General features: G+C 39.9%; 2 protein-coding genes across 2 annotated transcripts; one reads left to right on the top strand and one right to left on the bottom strand.

Moving 5' to 3' along the window:
• Positions 1–431: 431 nt before the first annotated feature.
• Positions 432–18,771, top strand: LOC134795494 (nuclear receptor coactivator 5). Its single transcript, XM_063767346.1, has 8 exons — positions 432–523; positions 670–949; positions 3,896–4,029; positions 8,506–8,682; positions 14,578–14,701; positions 16,044–16,243; positions 17,651–17,823; positions 18,478–18,771. The coding sequence occupies exons 1-8, from the start codon at positions 517–519 to the stop codon at positions 18,712–18,714; spliced, it is 1,332 nt and encodes a 443-aa protein (XP_063623416.1). The 5' UTR covers positions 432–516; the 3' UTR covers positions 18,715–18,771.
• A 1,330-nt stretch (positions 18,772–20,101) lies between these two features.
• Positions 20,102–24,498, bottom strand: LOC134795516 (cell division cycle protein 27 homolog). The gene is made up of 4 exons (XM_063767395.1): positions 24,327–24,498; positions 24,166–24,241; positions 23,803–23,950; positions 20,102–23,696 (listed from the first exon to the last, which is right to left on the bottom strand). Exons 1-4 carry the CDS (start codon positions 24,348–24,350, stop codon positions 21,812–21,814), a joined length of 2,133 nt encoding a protein of 710 aa, XP_063623465.1. The 5' UTR covers positions 24,351–24,498; the 3' UTR covers positions 20,102–21,811.
• Between the last annotated feature and the right edge of the window lie 260 nt (positions 24,499–24,758).

Here is a 24,758-nt window from a genome sequence, read left to right as displayed (position 1 = left end):
GCAAATCGACGCGGCGCAAAACTGGCAAACCGATCGAAGTAAACCGCCAAATCGATCTCTTTAAGCCTATGCGAAATTGAACCTTACTACTTGAACCATAAGTTTCATTTTACTTTACCTGTAGATACCAAGTTTTGACTTGACTCGACTCAATAATGACGGCAAAGTGCATGCCAACATTTTTCTTCGTGGTTTGAAGTCGATTCGTGTACATTTTATGCCTCAATATGTCCAACGAAAGTGACGCAGCAACAAATCGGAAAGGGTGCGCTTAGAGCGGGTGAACGTATCTTAAGTCGATTTACGGACACTCAAGTCGATTTAGTCGACTTCAGACCTAAATCGGTTTGAACCGATTTGTGAAGTCGAATCGTAACATCGCTACCTTAAGCTACGCTGGCAACTCATACGACGAACTGTCAAATATCTACACACAGTGTGTGATAATTCGGCGCGTCTTAATTCAGCTTGCTGTTTTTCTTTCTAATTTATGAATAAAGTGATATACGTCTAGCCATGGCGGGTAAGTAATTTGTTCTGATGTATATCGTGCTTACTTATACATTTCCTATTTGTCTTAACATCGAGTACTTTCACACAAACACCCTCTCACAATATACTCTGTAAACTGAGGCTATGCGCTGTAATCGGTGCATTTTTTTCTTGCAGACAAACTGACTCTTGATAGACATGCTATGAAAGATAGGTCTACATCCCATCTTCGTATATACGTTGGAGGAATAACCGAAAATGCAACAGTCGACGATATGTACGACCACTTCATCCAATACGGGCAGATTAACGGCATTGTCGTGAATCGTAACTTCGGTTTCGTTCAGTTTGAGACAGAGGCCAGCGCAAAGCAGGCTATCGCTAGTGCTGATGGAAGCAACTTTATGGGGAAGAATATTAATGTGAGGACTGCTCAAACCAATCCGGATAAAGCAAGGTAAGGTATACATAATTGATGGAGATCTTTTGACCTACGTTAGTTTTTATATTCAGTATTTTGCCACGCCCTACGTGCATACGCTGTAAAAGTGTAACTTATTTTAGCTTAAACAAAAGAGGACAACGATGTCCTTACCTTGCGAAGTCATCCCTTTGCTTGCCTATAGGCTTATATTTGCTATAGACCTATAGCAAAGCAAAAGAAAATGGTATTATTTATAATCAGTGATCGGGGATTTCTATGCCACACTGCGGGACATCAAGTCGAAATGGTAATATGGATTAGACATGTGCGCCGCGCCGCCGCCGCCGACGATTTTTCCACGCCGCCGCCGCCGATAAATTTGACCGGCGTATAATCGGCGTGGGAAATTTTGATATCTATCGTGTCTTATTCCATGTTGCGTAGTGAATAGATAGTATCAGACGTATAATTTAAAGATCCTTATGCTTTTTCGCTTATTATTTGCCAGTGAACCAAATTAGCATCATTTTTGTCGTTGCGGTGTTAGCTGTGATAACGATTTAGTGTTAATTTAAACAAGATCTAGTTTCTGGATCTCAGGTTATTATTTGATATTTTTTCGCACAGCTTTTTTGTAGAACGTAAATGAAATTACACACGATCAATTCTTAGTCATTTTATAGTGATTATCAGCTTCTTGTACTTAACAATATACAGCGTGACCTTAGCCATTGGACAAACCCTGAAATCCCACATAGGGTTATTTCTAAGAAATGCTCTAACGGTAATATTTTTTTAATTAGAACAAAAGATAAAAAATATATTATCAACCAAAAGTTATTTCCAAAAAGAAACATACTGTATTAATCATTGGCAGTGCTTTTGACAATTTGTTTGAAAATGTGCAGCAATGATGACATTTATCAAAAGTCAGAATATTATTAATGTCATAAATAAAAAAGATAATCAAAACGGTCGAAGAAGGTTTCATACTATTTATTACCTCAGGAGCTACTGACACATACAGGTTGCTCCAAAGTAAAAAAAATGTAATTTGTTAATTTCTTCGTAACCGCTACACCGATTGTTATGATACTTTCAATATGGAAATATCATTTTGAAATTTTATTCAATGTTTTTTAAACTGACGTTATTTGTAAGTAAATCCCATGTTTATCGAAATTATAAACCTGCGTGAAAAGAAAAAAAACATGAAAACTTAGCGTGGTCCGATTTTGAGTCGTTATTGTCACGTAACAAATATATGTGTGCCTATCTGGGTTTTTCTTCTTGTTTGTTTTCTTTTTACTCCATCAGCGGTGCCAGAAGGATTACAGTTCGGTGTGTTGGTGAGGTATATGCTCGTATTAATTTTAAAACATAAATCATTTTTAAAACCACGTGGTGTTTTTCGAGTTTTGAGCCATTTTGATTTAGAAACTTCTTTTATCAGACGCGACTTAATGAAAATTCTGAAAGCGCTGTGACATAAAAATTCAAGAGAATCCTGTATGCAAATTTGAATCCCTCAAATAGATTCAAAAAAATTATTAAGTTATACAAAAATGTTCTTATAAGTACATATAATAATTTAAGTAAAACATTTTTAAAGAACCGTACATATGTACGTACGTATTTCTATTTTAACAGTTATGTCGGGATGTAGTTTGTCATTAAGACACGTGGTATTTTTGCACTTAATAATATAATGAGTGCAAAAAGCAGCTGCAGTGCGTTTTTTATTAAAAGAAGACCAACGCGTAACCAATGTATCGTTCTACTGACATTTATTTTTACGCGTTTACTACCTGCAACATGGGTCTCGACTCGGTCGTTGAAAGGCAATGCAAAACTGATAAGGTAACGCGAGCTTAGTGGTTTATTGATATATTCAATTGATCTGTAATCAAATTTTCAATTATTATTAATTAACGCAATGGATGATTAATTGATTAACAGTAACATGCCAAAACACTCTCCTATATCGCACACGAATCCCGGAATCCCGCGGCATATCCATACTAGCATAATGATTGAGGTCATTCACCCCAAGTGGCATAGAAATCCCCGATCACTGTTTATAATATATAAAATAAATAAGAAATTAAAAAGTAAATTATTTCAGAATACATCAGGTTCCTTAGTATTGTTAGTAACACTTTACAACTATATTAGACTATTTAAAAAAGAAAGCAAATAATTTTTATGTATGTGATGAGTGATGACATTGTCTGAAGCCATGTTACAGTTTTTAAACTTTAATTTTTAGGGTTCCGTACCCAAAGTGTAAAACGGGACCCTATTACTAAGACTTCGCTGTCCGTCCGTCCGTCCGTCTGTCCGTCCGTCCGTCCGTCCGTCCGTCCGTCCGTCCGTCCGTCCGTCTGTCTGTCACCAGGCTGTATCTCACGAACCGTGATAGCTAGACAGTTGAAATTTTCACAGATGATGTATTTCTGTTGCCGCTATAACAACAAATACTAAAAACAGAATAAAATAAAGATTTAAATGGGGCTCCCATACAACAAACGTGATTTTTGACCAAAGTTAAGCAACTTCGGGAGTGGTCAGTACTTGGATGGGTGACCGTTTTTTTTTTGCTTTTTTTTTCGTTTTTTTTTTTGCATTATGATACGGAACCCTTCGTGCGCGAGTCCCACTCGCACTTGCCCGGTTTTTTATACATCACTACATAAAACAGAATCCCCCGCCGCATTTGTCTGTTTGTGTTTGTATGATCGCGAAACACTCAAAAACTACTGAACGAATTTTCATTTGGATTTCACCTATCAATAGGGTGATTCTTGAGGAAGGTTTAGGTGTATAATTTGTTAACCCATGCGAAGGCAAGGCAGGTCGCTAGTACTAAATAACACTAATGCAGCTCCTTAAAGACTTTCTAAAAAAAGGGCACAATAGGTTTTGTGTACTAGCAAAAATCCTAAAAATAAATGTATTAAATCTTTACTTGTCTTGCAGACCTACAGAAGTAGTTATAGTGGAACCTGAAGTTCCCCCAGCCGTGGCACTCAATGATAACCTACCAGCGGACAATGATGGGGGAGAGGAGCCCTATGACAGCTATGGCAACTACATAGGTGACCAGAGCCACGGTCAAGGCAAGTTCATTTATTATTTTTATCAATTATACATTTGCATTACAACCTGCACAGAGGATAAACCTTGTTAGAATCTTGTATAGTTAGCAGGAGATCTAAGGTCCACCACCTTGCATTTTGGAGATAAAGCAAACCGCTTGGAACAGGTGTTCCTGGGGATGATATGAGCTGATTAAGCCCGGTTGCCAAGAGGTTTCCCCCAGCAGGTGGGCAGGGGAGGGGGGGTAAAAGTGCCTCCGGCGCGCCTCACTCTAAGCTTTATATCTGCATACATCTCGCAACTATATCAAGTTTGGTGTCTTTTTCGTGTAATTCGAGGATGAAGAATTCATTTCTGTGACTAAATTTTCACTCACCCATACAAAAAATTCGAGAAATTCAAAATTCAAAAAAAAAATATTAATTTTTTTTTTCGTTAATCCTCTAAAAAATATAAACTATGAGGATTTGCTCTAGAAAAAAAAACCTGTGAATAGCCCAGTTATCCTACTATACAGAATAGTAAACTTGTCAAACATTTTTTTTCATAACTCTGTTAAAAAAAAATGTTTTGTGTCGCGCGGCGTACCTGCATTGTAAGAGCGGTATGGAGCATTTAGGATTTTTAAGTATGTTTAGATGATTTCTGATAAGTTGTTATTCTTCTGGTTGTAGATTACATTAATAAATTACTTCTGGACGTGATATATATACAAATATAAATTAAATATATAATTAAAGATGTTGGGAAAACTTTCGCCAACAGAGTTAAGTATTATAAATGTGATAAAATTAACATTATTATTTGTATGTCTTTTCCATATCTCGGGACCATGGGGTCGTGGACCTTTGGGAGGCGTACGTGGGGACGAAGCCAACAGCGCAGAGGCCCTTTAAGGCACGTTAATCTAAAAGCAAGGGATACATGTGGTGGATACTATCCCCGAACGCACAATGTGATACATCCGGAGATGGTACCCGCCAGGTGCAAAGACTATTGCAGTGCAGCACTTTTGTGCTGCGATGGGAACTAAGGTCATGGGCTATATATTTGAAAGTTGGATGGACTGGATAATGGGCTATGGGAGAGACTAGCGGACACCTGCCGTGACAATCAGTCTCAAAATTGTAAATGACAGGTGGTGACTCGCCAACGCCACAGTGCGACAACAGGGCAACACTTTGGAGTGGCTGTGAGGTTGTCGAGAGGTGAGTCTGCGGTAGCCAGATCCCGGTAATCCGTTCAGCAGGCCGCCGGCGTTATGACAATTTACACTTCGAACCTGGAGCATAGGTCCCGCTCTTGCGACTCCATTCTGGCCGGCCAATCAAGGCAAGCACAGAGGCGAGGGCCAGATGACAGGGCCCTCTGGAATAGGGGTCCGCGGTGTCGTCACTCAATGTCAGCTCGCCACAAGCTGCCCCCGCGGGACATTATTATTATTATTGTGGTGTTGTGGGCCTTTGAGTGTCGCATTGACCAGCATTGATCTATTGTGACGGCCCTTTAAGTTCATTACTAATGCTCGTTGCATTCAGAAAGTTCCAGATTCTTTGGGCCGTAATGTTTTGTACCTCATAGGGTTGCACTACGTGTCGCCCTAGGTAGGTACTTCTTTTTGACATTAGTAGTCCACAAGAACAGAGAATGTGCATTGCAGTATCCTCTGACTCCTGACAGAACCTGCATGTCGCATCTTGTTTCTTGCCAATTTGAAACATATGTTTGTTCAACTTGCAGTGTCCAGTCAGTATTCTGGTCACCGCGCAGGTTTTGTGCCTTTTGAGTCTTAAAAGCTCCTTAGCAGTTTTGCTGTTGAACCCTTTGATCAGAGCTTTCGAGTGTTCTTGTCCTTTAACGAACTTCCACCAATCGATTGCACTCGTTTTTTCTAAGTTGCTGAGCAGAGAATATTCATCTCGTTTTGTGCTTCCACAGAAGGGTTCTGGGCCGACCAGGGGTGTGTCTGCGCCCTTTCTAGCAAGGTCGTCCGCTTCTTCGTTTCCGTTGATGTCGGAGTGCCCTGGTACCCATCTAAGTGTAACTTTGTTGGAGTAAGCCAGTGCATTTAGGTTTGTTTTACAGTTCTGGACTAGTTTTGAGTTTGACTCAAGGGATTCTAGTGCCAGCGGAGCAGCCTGGCTGTCTGAGTTGATGTAGATAAGCTGGTGTCTTAGGTTTCTATCCAGGTTGATCTCCGCACATTTGTTGATGGCGAAGACTTCTGCCTGGAAGATTGAGGCCAGTGTGCCCATGCTGACGCTAGCTCTGAGCTTAGATCTCTCACCATAGATCCCACATCATACATCATTGCCTTTCTTGGAACCATCTGTATACCAGATGTGGCTTCCCTCTTCGACGTACATTTGGTTGTTGATCCATTTGTCTCTAGGAGGTATTTCTACTGTTTACAGTTTGGTGAGATGACATTCGGTGTGCGTGTCATCAGTGGGCATGCTAAGGGTTCTATTCGCAAAAACCCAGGCCTTTAAATTGGTTAATGACTGAGAGCGCCATTTTGGCTTGTTTAGTGTGCATATTCTGTAGACGCACTGCTTGGCCTCCTTTTGCACCTGCAAGTGGAGTGGTATGATGTCCAGCAGTGCATCTAGGGCCGCTCCCGGAGTAGGCGCCTGTTACTGTTAAACAAGCCGTGCGTTGCAGGCTGTTGAGTGTCTATTGCTGTCTTTTGGCTGGTTTTGTTACGCCAGACTGCGGAGGCGTAGGTGACAATTGGCCTCACTACCGCTGTGTTTACCACATAGCAATTTGGGTCTTAAGCCCCATCTTGCTCCTGCCATTCGACAGCATGACCACATGGCCATTTTCGCTTTTTGTATAATGTTTCTCAGGTGAGGGTTCCAAGTTAACTTTTGGTCGAAGGGGACCCCTAGATACTTGAACTCTGCCGAGAACGGTTTTGTGAGTTTATCGAGCTTCCGTGTCCTCGTGAATGGTTAAATGACTATTACAGTCTTGCTCGGATTAATGGACAAGTCATTTTCTCTACACCATTTGAATATTGTGTTTAGAGCTCCTTGCATTAGGTTGGATATTGTGTTGAGGCAAGGGCCGTTGACGATGACTACAAGGTCGTCGGCATATCCTTGTGTATCAAAGTCTTGGCCTGACATGATTGCAAGAAGTTGGTCCAATGCTACGGTCCATAATAGTGGGGATAAAACGCCTCCTTGTAGGCACCCTTTAGTGGTATAAAATTCTGTTCGAGAGCATGCTATGTACCCATCTGGTGGTTTCGTCTACTCCCTTTGATTTCATACCATTGAGTATGGTCTCTGCGGGCGTATTGTCGAAAGCACCTTCAACATCAAGGAACGCACATAGAGCGGTTTGCTTTTCCTCTAGGGTTTTCTGCACCTTGTCAACCTGGTTGAAAATTATTTCGGCGACACGGCGGTTTTCAGTTGTGTCGCATGTTCCGGTGTAGGATTTGGTCTATGTTTGGGGACAGATTATAGCCCCTCAGCAACAGCCACCATGCCCTGCTGACTGGGGCTGGTCCAAACAACATGGAGCCCATATGGACAAGCCTACCTGCGGCGGCTGCTGCTTATTTAGAGCTTATTCGTTGCCGCTGCAAAACAAAATGCGCAGGGAGGTGCAACTGCGTTAAAAAAAACCTAAAATGCACAGTCCCATGGGCATGTAATGGCAATTACGAACAATATATATCTTATTTTAACCCACATTTTTTGTCAAACATCTCCTATGTTAATTTTATCACATTTATAATACTTAACTCTATTAGCGAAAGTTTCCCCAACATCTTTATGTATATATTTAATTTATATATGTATATATATCACGTCCAGAAGTAATTTATTAATGTAATCTACCACTAGAAGAATAACAACTTATCAGAAATCATCTAAACATACTTAAAAATCCTAAACGTAGCATACCACTCTTACAATGCAGGTACGCCGCGCGACAAAAAACATTTTTTTTAACAGAGTTATGAAAAAAAATGTTTGACAAGTTTACTATTCTGTATAGTAGGATAACTGGGCTATTCACAGGTATTTTTTTTCTAGAGCAAATCCTCATAGTATACATTTTGTTGAGGATTTTGGAAAAAAAATCTAAAGTTTTTTTTTGAATTTTGAATTTTTCGAATTTTTTGTATGGGTGAGTGAAAATTTAGTCACAGAAATGAATTCTTCATCCTCGAATTATACGAAAATGACACTAAACTTGATATAGTTGCGAGATGTATGCAGATATAAAGCTTAGAGTGAGGCGCGCCGGAGGCACTTTTACCCCCCCTCCCCTGCCCACCTACTGGGGGGAACCTCTTGGCAACCGGGCTTAATCAGCTCAGGTCACCCCCAGGAACACCTGTTCCAAGCGGTTTGCTTTGTCTCCAAAATGCAAGGTCCCCTTAGAAAACGGGACCTTAGATCTCCTGCTAAGTGGACATCAAATAAATGTATTAATAAACCGTATTCCAGGCAACTACAGAGACAGAGAGGATGACTACGAAGACAATAACTACAGCAACCAGAGTTGGAGCGAGACCCGCGGCGGGCGCGGCCGCGGGGGCCCCGGGGGGCCGCGAGGCCGCGGGCGGGGGCGCGGGCGCGGGCACGGCGCGCCGGCGGGCAGCGCGCCGTACAGGGACAGGGAGGAGGCTCCGCCGAGGAGAGGTTAGTTACTAACTTTATCGTATTTAATTTGGCTATGTTCTGTACATTTAACCCTGTCTTTGAATTTTTCCTAACTAAAACCATTAGGACCATTGAGGGTCAAGAAAGCTTGAACTCACTTGACTTTTTTGTTACAAATTAAGGGATATAAAACTCAGTCTCAGAATTTAGAATGTTAAGAATGTTAAGTTTTATAACAATTTTAATATTTTGTTATAAATAAAATAACAATATATTTGTATTTTTTTTATTATTCTAGCCAGTTATTTTATAAGAAGAGGTGAGTCATAGAAATTAAAGAAAACAATGAATTATTTTGAGGTCGATTTACGGGTCGAAGTCGAGATACCTCAATAAAAGACGGAATATAAACAATTATTATAATAAGAAAGAAACTAATTACTAAAGGGAACTTAAAGCTAATTTATAAACTAAGAATTGTTGAGCGCCAAGAGGGTTTTGAACTTAAAGTTCGGGATCCCTGCTAATCCTGCCGTCGGCTCGCAAACAATCAAGCTAACATTATTTCCTTATCGTCAAGTAGACCGTAAAGGGCATATCCATAAGCTAAAACAAATAATGCACTTAAATAATACTAATGTTCTACATAGGACATAACTGGGCATTTCTGACTGTGCTTACAATACTAGGACTTACCCCTTGTCGTTCTGGTTGATCACAAATTTAGAAACAAAAACAATATTTCTGTAATATCACTTTTAACTGCATTTCTATTTCAATTTGCATTTTTATTTGTGTTACTATGGCGGGTACATGATTTTAAAGTAACAACCGCACGTATGAATCTCTTCGAAACATGATCTGGAATGACGATGCAATTGCATGTCGTTAGTGTGCTACTCTGCAGCGGCGCCACCATAATGAATACCAACGAATTATATGGTGAAATGATGTACCTAAAAGGTACATCATGTACGTATAATGTTTATGGCTGTACCTGTGATAGGAAACGAAATAATCGGCATTGAAAGTGGCGCCGCTGGGGAGCATACTCCCCAGCGGCGCCACACAGTACTCATAGATGGAAATGATATTAGCTATTTTTTTCTTAAGTAAATTGATGTACTAATGCTGCTTATTACGTACCTATTGAAAAAAAAGAATTATTTTGCATTGATTAGTGATTTTATTTACATTTCAATTCCGCGTTCCACCTAAACGGTATGAGTTGTAAGAGAGGCGCGCGGGTGAGCGAGATGGTGATAGAAATTCTTCCCGCGGCACCGCGCTCCCGCGGCCCGTTCCGATTTTCAATAATAAATATTTTTGTTATTGCTTTCGTTATGTTTCTGTGTCTGTACTTCTGTATCAAAAGAAAAATTATATTAAGTACGTTGTATTTTTTTTTATTTAAAAGTATATAATTAAATAACATTTTCTGTATGATAGTTTCAGGTAAGAATTACATATTGTTTCATTGCGATTTACAGTAGTCGGGTTTTAGTTTTTGAACTTATTTTCATAAATAATATTATTGTTTTGGCTTTCGTTATGTTTATGTGTCTGTAAATAAAAAATAGTTATTCGTTTTACGAGGGGGCAAAGTTGTTGTCCAAGATTCCAAAATTATATAAAAAAGCGAATTATTGGGTTGTGGGTACTCGGACCGCGATATATATAACACTTGCACTGCTTGGGCTATCAAAATCGCTGCAGACTTTAAAATATTTTTACCAATAAAGTAACTGAACTGAACTGAACTGAGACTTCCTTTGGTCTAACTTTATACGCGATATAATCCGTTTTAATAGTTTTATTTCATGAGTAACATATGCAATCGCGGTAACCGAAGACAATACATATTATAATACGTAACGTATAAGTTAACAACTCAAAAGTTGCATTAGGTAATTTAATTTTCACCACACCAGCTCGGAAAGACTTACTTTGCACTTCAAAAACGGATAGCAAAGTAGTAATTCACATGTGAGGCAAAGTAATCAAATGCAAATTTTGAGTTGTATTCTCATGTTTACTGGTAGAATTGACTTTTAAATTATGATTTTGGATGATAAATATTTAATAACATTAATTTGAAATTGATTTGATTTTGTTTGATACCGTCATTATAGCCAACTTTGCCCGCTTTTTTTGAAAAAACACGAATTTCTCAAAAAAAAAAAAAATATAACACATCATATGACTTTTTTTGCTCAACACGTCCATAGTGATCAAACGCATCAGTTTAATTGAAGAAAATTTTTAAATCATGTTTTTACCCACTTTTTTTGGCGTTTTAGAGGGCGGGCAAAGATATCCGGGATTTGCGCCAACATTGCCCACGTCAATTTGGTGTTCAAATACAGCTCGTATGTATGATGATGATGTCTAAAGGGGCCCACTGATTAACAGTCCGCCGGACGGTATCGGCCTGTCAGTCGTTCGGAACTGTCAAAATTTTGTTCTAACTGACAGGCCGATACCGTCCGGTGGACTGTATCGGCCTGTCAGTTAGAACGTGATTATCTACAGTTATAAAGTTAAGAATGAATCAGTGGGCCCCTTAAGGATTATTTAATGGTTTTGGGCAATCGTACCGTTCCCTGTTAATAACTTAACGATAAGTGTAATAACTTTTGAATTGGTGGGCTATCCGTTTTTGGCCATTTCCATACAAGACTCACCTAAGCATTTTACAAAGGCTAAGGTTGTCACTTGAGAGAAAACCTGTAGTTTAATGGACTAAAATATGAGTTTTGCTGTAGTTTTCATGCGTTAAAGGGATAAAACATCTAAATAAAGGATAATAAGACCAATCAAATACAGTATATAATTATAAACTTACTTTAGTGTACAAAACATAACCATAACATTCCCTTACTTGCGAAGTTGGGTAAATTTGTCAAAAGTGACAACCCTAAGCCGTTTTAAGTGTTGGGCAATGTTGGCATCCATAGGTCTGTAAATTACCGGATTACATTGCCCACCGCCAAAACTTTTGTGTCTTTAGGCCTTTTTAGATTAAACCTCAATGGACATAATCTATGCTTCATGTTTTATAACTGAAACCCGGAAATATTTGTCAGTGTTGTCATTTTTTTTTTCTACTTGCATTCATTTTTCAACAAGTTTTGCCCGCCGAAATATACCCTATATTTGACAACTCGCTGAAAATTCCCAAGTCAAGTTGAGCATATGTTTGGTATATAGTTTTGTCACAAATTTAACCTATTTCCTTTAAATATTTAATAATTTAACCTATTATTTAATATTTAAAATTGTCGTTTTGGGCAAAGTTTCCCCTGGTGGCAAAGTTGGCTATAATGACGGTATTTAACATTTAATATTTGCTTCGGGTTGGTGAGGTGAAAAATTTTGTGTTTCACTCGGAGACAAATTTTGTTTAACCCTCGTGCTTTAAAACCCTCGCAACGCTCAATATTCAATTTTTCGAACCACTCGCTACGCTCGTGGTTCAATTTTGGAATCTTTCGCTTGCTCGGGTATCAATATTAGCACGAGCGGTTAAACAACAACTTTGCCCCCTTGTAAAACAATAGTAGATTGTACAACAAGGGCATAAAGTGACCCATTTTTACCCGAGGCAATTTTTTGGTCTGAGCGAAGCGAAGACCAAAATAGTAGACGATGGTAAAAATGGACATTTATGCCCTTGTTGTACACTCTGCTTTTCACTTCGATTGCGAGGAAAATATACAAAAAATCAAATATTTTAGGTTATTTTAACGTATTTATTCAAGACTAAAGAAAATTGTGCTTGGGCCGGTCGGAGGCGCGGGGCACGCCGATCGGGAGAGCGCCGGTCGTGGGCGCGCCGGCAGGGCTGGAAGTTTGTATGGCAGAATTTGGACTTTATTGCTAAGTCAATAAGGGTCGTAATAGATGATTTTACTTTATGCTCTAGAGCACAAAATGCAATTTTATGTCGTCTACGCACGACATAAAGGTGCACTTTTTGCATGAGAAGTGAAAATAACTATTATTATTGAAAATCGGAACGGGCCGCGGGAGCGCGGTCCCGCGGTAAGAATTTCTATCTCCATCTCGCTCACCCGCGCGCCTCTCTTACAATTCATACCGTTTAGGTGGAACGCGGAATTAAAATGTAAATAAAATCACTAATCAATGCAATATAATTCTTTTTTTCAATAGGTACGTAATCAGCAGCATTAGTACATCAATTTACACAAGAAAAAAATAGCTAATATCATTTCTATCTATGAGTACTGTGTGGCGCCGCTGGGGAGTATGCTCCCCAGCGGCGCCACTTTCAATGCCGATTATTTCGTTTCCTATCACAGGTACAGCCATAAACATTATACGTACATGATGTACCTTTTAGGTACATCATTTCACCATATAATTCGTTGGTATTCATTATGGTGGCGCCGCTGCAGAGTAGCACACTGTCGTTACTATAAATAAGTAAGAATGCCTTAAAAATAAAGAAAAAAAACCGGGCAAGTGCGAGTCGGACTCGCGCACGAAGGGTTCCGTACCATAATGCAAAAAAAAAACAAAAATCAAGCAAAAAAAAAAACGGTCACCCATCCAAATACTGACCACTCCCGACGTTGCTTAACTTTGGTCAAAAATCACGTTTGTTGTATGGGAGCCCCATTTAAATCTTTATTTTATTCTGTTTTTAGTATTTGTTGTTATAGCGGCAACAGAAATACATCATCTGTGAAAATTTCAACTGTCTAGCTATCACGGTTCGTGAGATACAGCCTGGTGACAGACGGACGGACGGACGGACGGACAGCGAAGTCTTAGTAATAGGGTCCCGTTTTACCCTTTGGGTACGGAACCCTAAAAAGATTTCCGATGCCGGGATTCGATCCACCGGCCTTCTGCATAGCAACCGCTCTGTTTACCACGGAGCTACTGTGACTTTGAGACAACGCGCGAAATTGTCGGATGACTATCAGCCCGTTCTACGTCACTAGAGTACGAAGCCGCGAACAATTCACGCGCATCACAACCTGAACCCTACTGCTCTAGTAATAAGGTCTAAATATTAGGTCATTACCTATGAAATTGGCGTTTTGTTCGGAGAATTTCAACGAAACACGAATTTCCATACAATTAATTTTGCGGATATTTTTTTGATGGCTAATTCAAACCAAACAAAATTTTTCCAGTAATTTTTGACACCTTTAAGGTATGTTTTCAATATCTCCATTTCTTGAAAATTGGTACCATTAGAAAAATATAAGTAATTTTAATACTCGAACCGACAGCACATGAAAAGACCTATTTTCAAGGCTTAATTCTGAACACTTAACAATAAAAAATAACAATTAATTGCTGTCAAGCAGTTTGGCGAAATCATATTGTAGTTGTATTGTAATTGTGTATGTACTTTTGTAAAAAAAAAAAAAACTAGGATCAGACTTATATCTATGAACAAAAACGCCAATTTCATAGGTAAGGACCCAATATAAAATGACTCGTATTTAGTATGACCAAAATAACACGTCACAATAATTATGTTAGACTAATGTGGCACCATGTTATAAAAATATTTTTTAACTACAATAACATATCATTTGTACGGCTCGGTCTGTAGACGTCGTAATAATTATAGTCTATTCCTTCTTAGTCTTCTAGGATCTTAAAATAATGCAAAAATAAAACATACGAGTCAGTCGTTGGGGCAATACAGTATAACATTATGTATCCATTCTCTTGAACACAACGTTTTGTTTATGGAATACACTGGAATATAAACAAAAGTATTTTAAATGAAGTATGTGCCTATATGAGCCGCTTAACTTCAAACTCGGGTAAATCCATCTGTCAGATTATGCGATTTTGGTATTAAGAAAAGGTAATAGGGTAGATATTTGCGGAGAGGTTCGAATGGATTTACCCGAGTTTGAAGCTAAGCGACACATATGTGATCGTCAGGTGGCGAGTGGGGCGAGCAGCGCGGGTACTCGCGCGAGCGCTACGCGGCGCCCGAGTACCCGCGCCCCGTGCCCGTGAGCGAGCGCAACGACTGCGAGATCATCGTCGTCTCTAAAGCACTCACGTAAGTTCAAACAAACAAAACTTAATGGCTCATTTAAGCCGGGTACTCATTAGCGAGCCGTAACCGTAACATGCATGATACTGTAACGAGGTTTTAGTGTGTACGCGTGTTACAGTTTAGGCTCACGACGTCGCCGGAACGCTTTCACCGAACGTACTCAACTACTCATTAGCGATTAGCGGCATGCGAGTTTCATTACATTGCGGGTTTTGATCGGTCAGTTGAATTGGACTTAACTACAACAGTCCGCAATGTAACTAAAATCACATACGAGTTCGCGCGCCGTCTAATTCAGCCCTTTAGGGACATCGACGACTATTCATATTGGTTACATCCAATTCAGCCGACCAATCAAATACCGCAATGAGATGAAACTCGCATACGAGTTCTCGCACCGTCTAAATGAGCCTTAAAAGTAAGGTAAATCGTCAATTACTGGCCCCCGGATAATAACTGGCCACCTTATACTAAAAATGAATTCTATTCACCTATAAACAGAATTCATTTTAGTATAATGTTTCAATAACTGGCCACCTTTCAATAACTAGCCACCTTATACTAAAATGAATTCTGTTTGTAGGTGAATAGAATTCGTTTTTAGTTTAGGGTGGCCAGTTACTACACAGTGGCCAGTTATTGACGAATTACCCTACATGGCTTAAGCAGCTTTGCTACGAGGATACAGATAACATTTTGAGAGTTGTTAACGCAGTCAATTGTAGGTATTTACAAACATCAAAAAATCCAGACATTACATATCATGACTTACCAATCTCATTGTTTAATAATTCGTCCGTTTCTGTGTTAAGACGATTGTATTCCAGTTATCTACCGGACTGGCTTTTACTTACTGACTAATTAAATTAGCTAGGTACTCTTTATAAAACGTCAAAACAATTTATGAAGTCAGTATGAGAAACGAAGACTAGGTAATACCTACGTCAAAATAAATCCACATCTGAATTTAATGACTTTTTGTTTATTTCAGTGTAAACATTCTACTGTACGTCGCTATAATATTATAATATAATTAAACAAGTAGAAACCTTAACCCTTTACCAGGCTAAGGGACACATATTTCCCACATACAGCCGACACATATATACATACGAACTCAAACATGTGTTCTATTTTCGATGAAAAATTTCAGTCTGGTAAAGGGTTAACCCTTCCATTTCTGCCACAAACGTCAACTGACGCGCGCGGCTACAGCTCAATATCAACTTTCGTGCATTTCGACAAAGTTCACGTTGAGTACGATGACGCGCCGCACACGATAGGCGTGGCGTTTAAAGTGACAACGATATGTAACTAACTAACCTTTTTAATTAAAATCTTACAGGGAGTACGCGGAATACATCGAAGGACGCCTGAAGCGTCTCGGCATCGTGGTGGACCTCCTGTTCCCAATGGAGGACGTGCCCATCGGCAAGGTGCTCGGCAACATAGCGTCGCGCGGCTGCCTCTACGCGATCCTCGTGATGCCGCAGAACCAGGAGAACCGCTCGCTCACGCTCACCATACTGCACGGGTTGCCACAGGGTATGTGACATTGTTACTATTGGGTCTAAGATTTAGGGCCTGTTGCACCAACCACAATTATTACCAAGCTGATCGATGTCAGCTAGCGGTGTACTCTGAAACTTCAGGTTATTCCCACTAGTTACCACCAAGTTGTTACCAGTGGTAACTACTGGGTATTTTTTTTCCACCTTTTACCACTGTTAGCTACTGGGAAAAATAATTCCCAGTAGTTACCACTGGTAAAAGGTGGGAATTCCGCCTGTTCCCAATGGAGGACGTGCCCAGTGGCAAGGTGCTCGGCAACATAGCGTCGCGCGGCTGCCTCTACGCGATCCTCGTGGTGCCGCAGACCCAGGAGAACCGCTCGCTCACGCTCACCATACTGCACGGGTTGCCACAGGGTATGAGACATTCTGATACTATTGAGTCTAAGATTTAGGGCCTGTTGCACCAACCACGATTATTAGCAAGCTGATCGATGTCAGCCAGCAGTGTACTCTGAAACTTCAGGTTATTCCCACTAGTTACCACCAAGTTGTTACCAGTGGTAACTACTGGGTATTTTTTTCCCACCTTTTACCACTGGTAGCTACTGGGAAAAATAATTCCCAGTAGTTACCACTGGTAAAAGGTGGGAATTCCTCCTGTTCCCAATGGAGGACGTGCCCATCGGCAAGGTGCTCGGCAACATAGCGTCGCGCGGCTGCCTCTACGCGATCCTCGTGATGCCGCAGAACCAGGAGAATCGCTCGCTCACGCTCACCATACTGCACGGGTTGCCACAGGGTATGTTACATTGATATTACTGGGGGTATCAATCGAGCGTTTGTTCTAATCCTTGTGGACATATTTTCCTCTCCGGTGTCCTAGTGATGCCGTCGAACCAGGAGAATAGGTCACTCATGCCACTAGGTAGGTATGTTATATTTATATTAATGGTTTTGTAAAAGCTTCGATAGTAAAATTTGATGGTGTTTTGGTACTATTACTACAATAATCTTTAAATTATATTATAGTCTCTATTAATCTTTCGACCACTGATCAGTTGTCCGGATCAATGGTGACGACCGGTCTGGCCTAGTGGGTAGTGACCCTGCCTATGAAGCTGCCTACGATGGTCCCGGGTTCGAATCCTGGTAAGGGCATTTATATGTATGATGATACAGATATTTGTTCCTGAGTCATAGTTGTTTTCTATGTATTTAAGTATTTATATATTATATATATCGTTGTATGAGTACCCACAACACAAGCCTTCTTGAGCTTACTGTGGGGCTTAGTCAATTTGTGTAAGAAATGTCCTATAATATTTATTTATTTATTTAATGGTGTATCCCTACAGATACACCGTTAGAATCCTTTAGGACCTCAAGCTGGTATGAAATTCACTTTACGCACAATATTGTAACTTAACTTTTTTTACAGAACACCGCAACATGCCAATAGAGGACGCCCTGCAGCTGCTATCGCGGAACTTCCAGGAGGTGCAGCGAGGCGGGCCGAGCGGACGCGAGGCCGTATACGCACTGCTAGGGCAGCTGGCCGACGGACGGAGCCTCACCGTCATGCAGTATGAGAAGGTCATCGAGTACTTGCAGGTTGGTACTTAGTGATATAATACGCGAGGCCGTATACGCACTGCTAGGGGGCAGCTGGCCGACGGACGGAGCCTCACCGTCATGCAGTATGAGAAGGTCCTCGAGTACTTGCAGGTTGGTGCTTAGTGATGTAATACGCGAGGCCGTATACGCACTGCTAGGGCAGCTGGCCGACGGACGGAGTTTGACCGTCTTGCAGTATGAGAAGGTCATTGAGTACTTGCAGGTCGGTAATATTCAAATTACCTTTGGTATCTTCAATGATTAGCAGAAGAAAGCTGGCTCCGAATCTTTAAAATTGTAGTTTGTATAGGTTTACAGCGACAAAGTTTGGCGAGGGTTTTAAACGTCAAAATTCCTATGAAATTATGAAGTCTATTGTGGCGCTTCAAAGCTTTATGGCTACAGATGATTTAGATTGCTAATGTGACACAATGCAGTCAAAAGTTGCTACGATTAACTCTCTTTTTTAACTTCTGAAGAATGCTTAACAATGTACTTTTCTCGAAATAAACGCACTAGTTAAAAGCTGTTCTAAACATGGCTCATCTATATACTTAAAAAAGTAACAGTAAAAAGAAGACTAATGTAATATCCTTCCATACTTTACTGTTACTACAATCAAGTGTCCACATAATTTCACTTTATGAACAGGAACGCAAAGAACAACAAGTCAAGATCGAGCTAGGCGAGCCCCTCGCCGCGGCGTCCAACAACAAGACTGAGACCGACCTGCAGCAGCGCATCCTCAGCATCCTCAACGACAAGGTGGCCGCCGAGCCCGCTGTCACTCCCGCTGCCGCCCCCTCCCCCGCGGTCGCTCAGAACAAGCTCTTCAACGACCCCACTGTTAGGAAAGCGCTAGATTCCATCTTGCAGAAATATACGTAGATTAAATGACTAATTAGGAATTGTGTAAACGAATTTTGAATAGGCCAAGGCGTAGATTTAAACTGCGTGCTCCTCTAAAGCACCTAAGCTCACATCTAAAGACGTAACTAACACTTAAATGCACAATGCACAATTTAGTAAAGTAAAGAATTTACTTTACTTTACAATTCATTAACAAAACAAACAGCAACACTAACTGTCCATAGGTGGACCTTATGCCTTTTGTAATAAGGTTTACGAACTATCAGTTAACAGTGTGTTGTCTATGATTACTATGTGGGCGTAGGTGCACTGGGGAAAAGGGCGCAGTTTAAAAAGATTTATCTCTGCCGTGACACGTAACGTAATGCAAAATATTTTAGATGACATTGTACGGCGCCGTACATTGTAATATTTAATTTTGTGTTAACCGGATTTAAAACGCGCAAACGCTTGAAAACCTAGCTACCCACGTATGTTGGGTTAATAAGTACAATATTTTGCGCTAATTTATGCGACTTAGTATTTTATGTGTATGTTCTGAATAAGTTATTATCGTTCGAGATCTGGGTCCCTTTCCCCCGCTGACAAACTAGTCTAAAACGTCAATTCTGTATTCTCAGAAGTAAAGAGAAGATTATCTGTATATTTGATTACTAGTTTTAATCAATCAGCAACTTCATATGAAATTGGTTGAAATTAAAATCACGTACTTTTGTATAACTTCTCTTGAACTTACACCTTGGTTACTTTGTGATTGTCAGATGGTTTATATATTATGTACATTGAATGTACTTACATGATAATATTTAACAGCATATTTCCAATATGTATCAACTTCATTCTGTTTCTATTAAATAAATGTATTAACACTTTTCCAGGCGGCACCAAACTACAAGGTTCTCCCAAAAAATGCAAATATATTAACCTTTTCGACGCCGTGTCAAACACAAAAGCTGACACGCGGACGCCACGTCACCGAAGTGTCAAAACTGAAATTGAACTTTATGCATATGCACGTAGGTCTATGTTGCTCTGTGGTCTGTGACCGATTAATCGGTCTTTGGCGTTGAACCTGCGGTGCGGATATATCGGTCATTGGCGTCCAAAAGGTTCAAAATAATGCAGCTTTGATGATTAATTTTATGACAAGTCACTTTTCCCAAAAGTCCAATAGAATATAACCTTAAATTGGACTCGTTTAAATTCTATTGGGCGTATGTGGTCGTTAGGTGCACTATGCCTGGAAAAGGGTTAAAATCATCATCATCTGTAAATAATTCTATACTTGTAACTGGATGTGTGAAAGAGTTGCGATGTGATAAATGAATGATAAATTTAAAAAATGTAAACCAGTGTCCTAATAAACATCTGTCTCTATAATAAGTTTTTCAATAAAAGACACCGCAATATTACATCAGTTCTATTTATTTTAATTCATACACATAATTAGAGGTGGTTTAAATCAAGCCTGTCCTGGTGATTTTAAATGACAAACAGTGCTATAGTTAATTGTTATTGTACAAACACAAGGAGAATACACGAAAATAATTTCATGCACTATGAACTAAGATGCTGGCAACCTTCTATTCTTGAACTACAAGTTGGTTCTTGGGCCATCTCCTTATCAAGTTTACTAGACAAGCCTACTTCTTACTCCAATATGGTAACCCCGCGTCTCTTTGCATTGTGCATTGTGCTTCTTTTATGTCTTACTCTGGTAATCCCACTTTTTGCTTTGCTAAAAAGATTTAGTACTTTGGTACTGACGTACTACAAACAGCAACACTCTTAAATGGACCTTATGCCTTTTGTAATAAGGTTTACGAACTGTCGGTTAACAGTGGAGGCGATACAGTCAGCAATAGAAGTAGCTACCCGGTTTAGGTGTACAAAGTGATCTACACAACTTTGTTGTTATGAGTGTGTGCGCAGATCATTTTGAACACTAGCCGCGTAGCCACTTATCCACTTCTGCTTATTCTCTTCAAAAAATCAAGGTTCTTACAACCTGGCTTGATTTTCAACCTACAGGTTTGACCAATCTTCAAATGATGCTTATAAAATGGTCAGCAATCATATAATTTGAAAAGTTGTGCTTGGTGATGCACCACAACAAACGCACATTTTGGCCTTACAGCAAGGTTACTAAAAAATATCTTAGCAATCCCGACCTTCGCGTAGATTGATTTTATCTATCTTTTATTCCCTTCTCTCAAGTCACGATCTACCGAGGTAATTCTTATGAAGCTCAATCAAATTTTGGATAGTGAGCAGACCAGAAAGTGGGGTTCCCATCGAGCTTGACACCTTCACCTGGCATTAATGTCTAAATGCATAGCTCAAACAGTTCAGATTATAAATACTTATAGTTAAGAGCGTAATTATCAGCATTAGACATACATTGGAACACCGCCAGCGGTTCTCGACATAAGAATTTCTACAAACTACATGAGCTGGCCTCATTTCACCAACTTTACAGTGTCTGCTCACTGACATTTTCCTGTACATTTTTGGGTCGGTAAGTAACAACGCTATAATAGTGTCAAATGTTTACTAGATGGACCAGAAATGTATGGTGAATTTTCTATATCAGACAATTGTCAGTTGGTGAAACAGGGGCCTGGTATCACCCCACTCAGCCTTTGTACAAAAGAAGATACACAAACCCCCAACAACATGGTTGTAGCACTCGGTTAACAGTATCACGAATTTTTATGGCATTAATAAATAAAAAATATTTGCATCATTATTCGATTTAATACAGCGTCGAATTAACTTCATTTGAGATCAAGGCCCTGAGTCTCTTCGATCTTTCAAAAGCATCATTTATAAATTATATGCATACTTTAGGAGTTCAATTTGATATACAAGTTACATAATCTAGGATGACATTAGGAATATCCACAACTTATTCTATACATATAAACAAATCCAGATACGCCCTTACTACTATAGCAGCTAAATGCTCCACACCTATCGAGCTCCATAAAGCTATATTTGGAAGATTTGGTGTCGATAAGAGCTCGAACGGTGAGCGCGATATTTACATGGATCAGTCAACGCGCGCGCCCACAGCGCTACCTGCCTGTCATCGGCGTTCATTGTCAGCAGAGAATTAAGTTGATCTCTCTGGTGGGTCCTCCTGCTTTGATGGATCGAAGCCTTCTTTGATGTGGCCTCCTGTGCCTTTCGGGTCTAAATCTGTCGCCCAGCTGAAATGCATCAGTGCTAAGTGCTTGTTGCCAAGCTCGTTATGAACCTTGCCAAGTAAATAATATACTAATGATTCTCTTGGAGCTATGTCCTTCAAGTGATGTAGATCTGCCAATGCATCTTGCGGTCTTCCAGCGCGCAGCAAGACCGATGCTCTGTGGAACCTGCACAGGGGGTTCTCTGTGTCCAGTTGTACGGCCCGCTCTAGTGTTGAGAGGGCTCTGTCCATTTTACCTAAAGCTGCCTGAGCGAGCCCTAGTTGACATCTTAAAACTCCCGAGTGGGGATGAATGGTCAGCGCACGCCGTATGTGAACTTCTGACGCTTTCCAACGCTCCTGCCGCGCATACACTGTCGCTATACCAAACCACGCTACGTAATTACGGGGATCAATACTGACTGCAGTTCTAAAGCTAGCAAGTGCTTTATCTGTTTCCTCAGCTACTGCATACTCATGTCCTAATAAAGCATGGGCATAAGACGCGTAGGGATCCATTTGAACAGCTCTTTTAAAGAATTTAAGAGCAGTTTCTCGTTCTTTATGAAGAGAGAAACAGTTGCCAGATACCAACCAGGCAATAGGATCGCTCCTATCCATTTCTACTAACTCTTGAGCCAATGCAGACAACTGTGCCTCGCGCTGCAAGTGCCATAGGCAAGTACTATAAATATCCATTCCTTCAGTCCGACAAGGATGTGTTTTCCTTATTTCTGCAAATACTTTTGCTGCAGCTTCATACTGAGCCATCTCATAATGTGCCCGAGCAATCATAGTCTGAACCCATGGTGATGCTAACTGCTTAGCAGGTATATCTTGAAATAGTTTGATGGCATTTTTACAATCCAGGAATGCTAATGCCTTGTAAGCATCTCCTAACTCTCTCATTAAATTTAATAATGCTACTCCATTAGAGCTCTTTGGCGTAAGAGTGGGTGTTACAGTTTCTATAGATTTCGACCTCTCATTAGTTTCAACTGAATTAGCTTTGATGTTGTTTTTAGCAGTCCGCTGTTTATTTTTTCTAGACGGACTTTTAGGTGCTACAAACTTTCTGCTTGGTGATTTATTGTTCTCTTTGACTGAATAACTACTGTTGTTGCTGAATAGCCTCGAAGACCGCCGAGGAGCCGGGCCCAATGTACATCTAGGTGTAGGACTGAATACTGCATCTTTTAGTTGCCCCATTTGTGCTCTTAAGGAGTTAACTATTTTAGGTATGGCTTTTTGCTCATTTGAGTCAGTGAGTGTGGGAGTATACAAAACGGGAGATTCTTCCATTGGTAACATACCAAATGATGGGGAGAATTGTATTGGTGCTAGTCCACTAAAGACACTGTGCATGCGTTTAACAGGGGCCTGCGTCTCAGGTGTGATGCTGGTGGACATGGTCATAGGACTCCGAGGAGCCACATTATTCATTGGAGTCACATTAGCATTCATACTGATACTAGTATTATTAGGAATGTTGCTATTAACAAATGAAATGTTTTCAGAATTGTTGACTAGATTCACAAATGTGGTCACACCAAATGAAAAGTCAGTGTTATTCATTTGGAATACTTGATGTGGATCTATTTTCTCACCTAAATTACACAAATCCGCAAAAGAGCTCCACATGAATGGATTAAGTGATAGAGCCTTCCGGAGTGCATCCGTGGCTTTACTTCTCCTCTCTGTGATGTTGAAGATGTGGGCAAGGAGTTGCAGGGCATATGGAGCCTGTTCTCCAAATTCAGAAGCCACAATCTCAATGTTGGATCCCAATACCACTTCTGCATCTTTGTAACTGGAATAAACCAGAATAGTTGCATTAGTTAAGTGATAACTACAACATAATCAGACTATAACACAGTTGAAAATCAAGTTATACTGGTATTATGAATAGTACTTACTTTTTCAATTCTATAGAACACTTTGCTAGAAGAAACCTCGCCTGGGGTATGGTCAGTGGTATATTTTGTAGTAAGTGGTGAGCCTCGTTGAGCCGCGCACATCGGTAGTAGCATGTTCCCAAAAGGAAAGCTGTTTCTTCTGATCCAACTAGAACACAAGATTATTACTATTTTTAATACATATTCTGCGGAATATTCCCACTGTATACATAAGCATAGAAAGCTGTAATTATAGCAACATGAGGCAATCGATAATCCTTATTACCACCAGTGGCACCAGTGGTACTATTACCAATTTTAGCAAAACTTTGAAGTGATAACTCTGACAGCAGAAGAAAAAATCAATTAGAAGAAAATGTTTACCTTCAGCATGTAATCTTTCGGCCAAGAATATAGCGTTGTCATATTCATAATTGTTCAAACAATCCCAAATGATAACCTGTGGAACAAAACGGTGTTTATGTGTAAAATATCTAAGATAGGAACACCTTGACAGCTACACTGGAAAGTGATTTCCTGCTTACCTGTATAGGTTCTTGGACAATCATTTTGATGATATTATAAAGCTTTAGGATTCTATACACTCCCAAAGAAAATATTCAACATCGCAATCCACGATTATTATAGTCACAAAATAAAGATAAAACGTATCATTAGACGGACATTTTCATTTCAGTTTGTTAATTGTCTATGGTTTGATTACGAAAGCTTTGAGCTCGCCAGTATTAAAAATATTTCAAAAAAATGATTAATTTTAAATTCAAAATGTTTTTATTCATTCCCACTATGATAATTTTCGATATCAATGCATTTTAGATAATTTACAGTGTTTTGGCATTCATAAAAATATTTATTTATTAATTTTACCTCCAGTAAAGTCAGCGTTATTGTCTGCAACCACAATGGTTTTACTGGTATCTCAAACAACTGAAGATTTCACATTGTCTATGGTAGTT

This window comes from Cydia splendana, chromosome 12, assembly GCF_910591565.1.
Source record: "Cydia splendana chromosome 12, ilCydSple1.2, whole genome shotgun sequence".
Lineage (NCBI taxonomy): Eukaryota > Metazoa > Arthropoda > Insecta > Lepidoptera > Tortricidae > Cydia > Cydia splendana.
The sequence above is the reverse complement of the archived record's forward strand: the minus strand, read 5'-3'. Positions and strand labels throughout refer to the sequence as shown.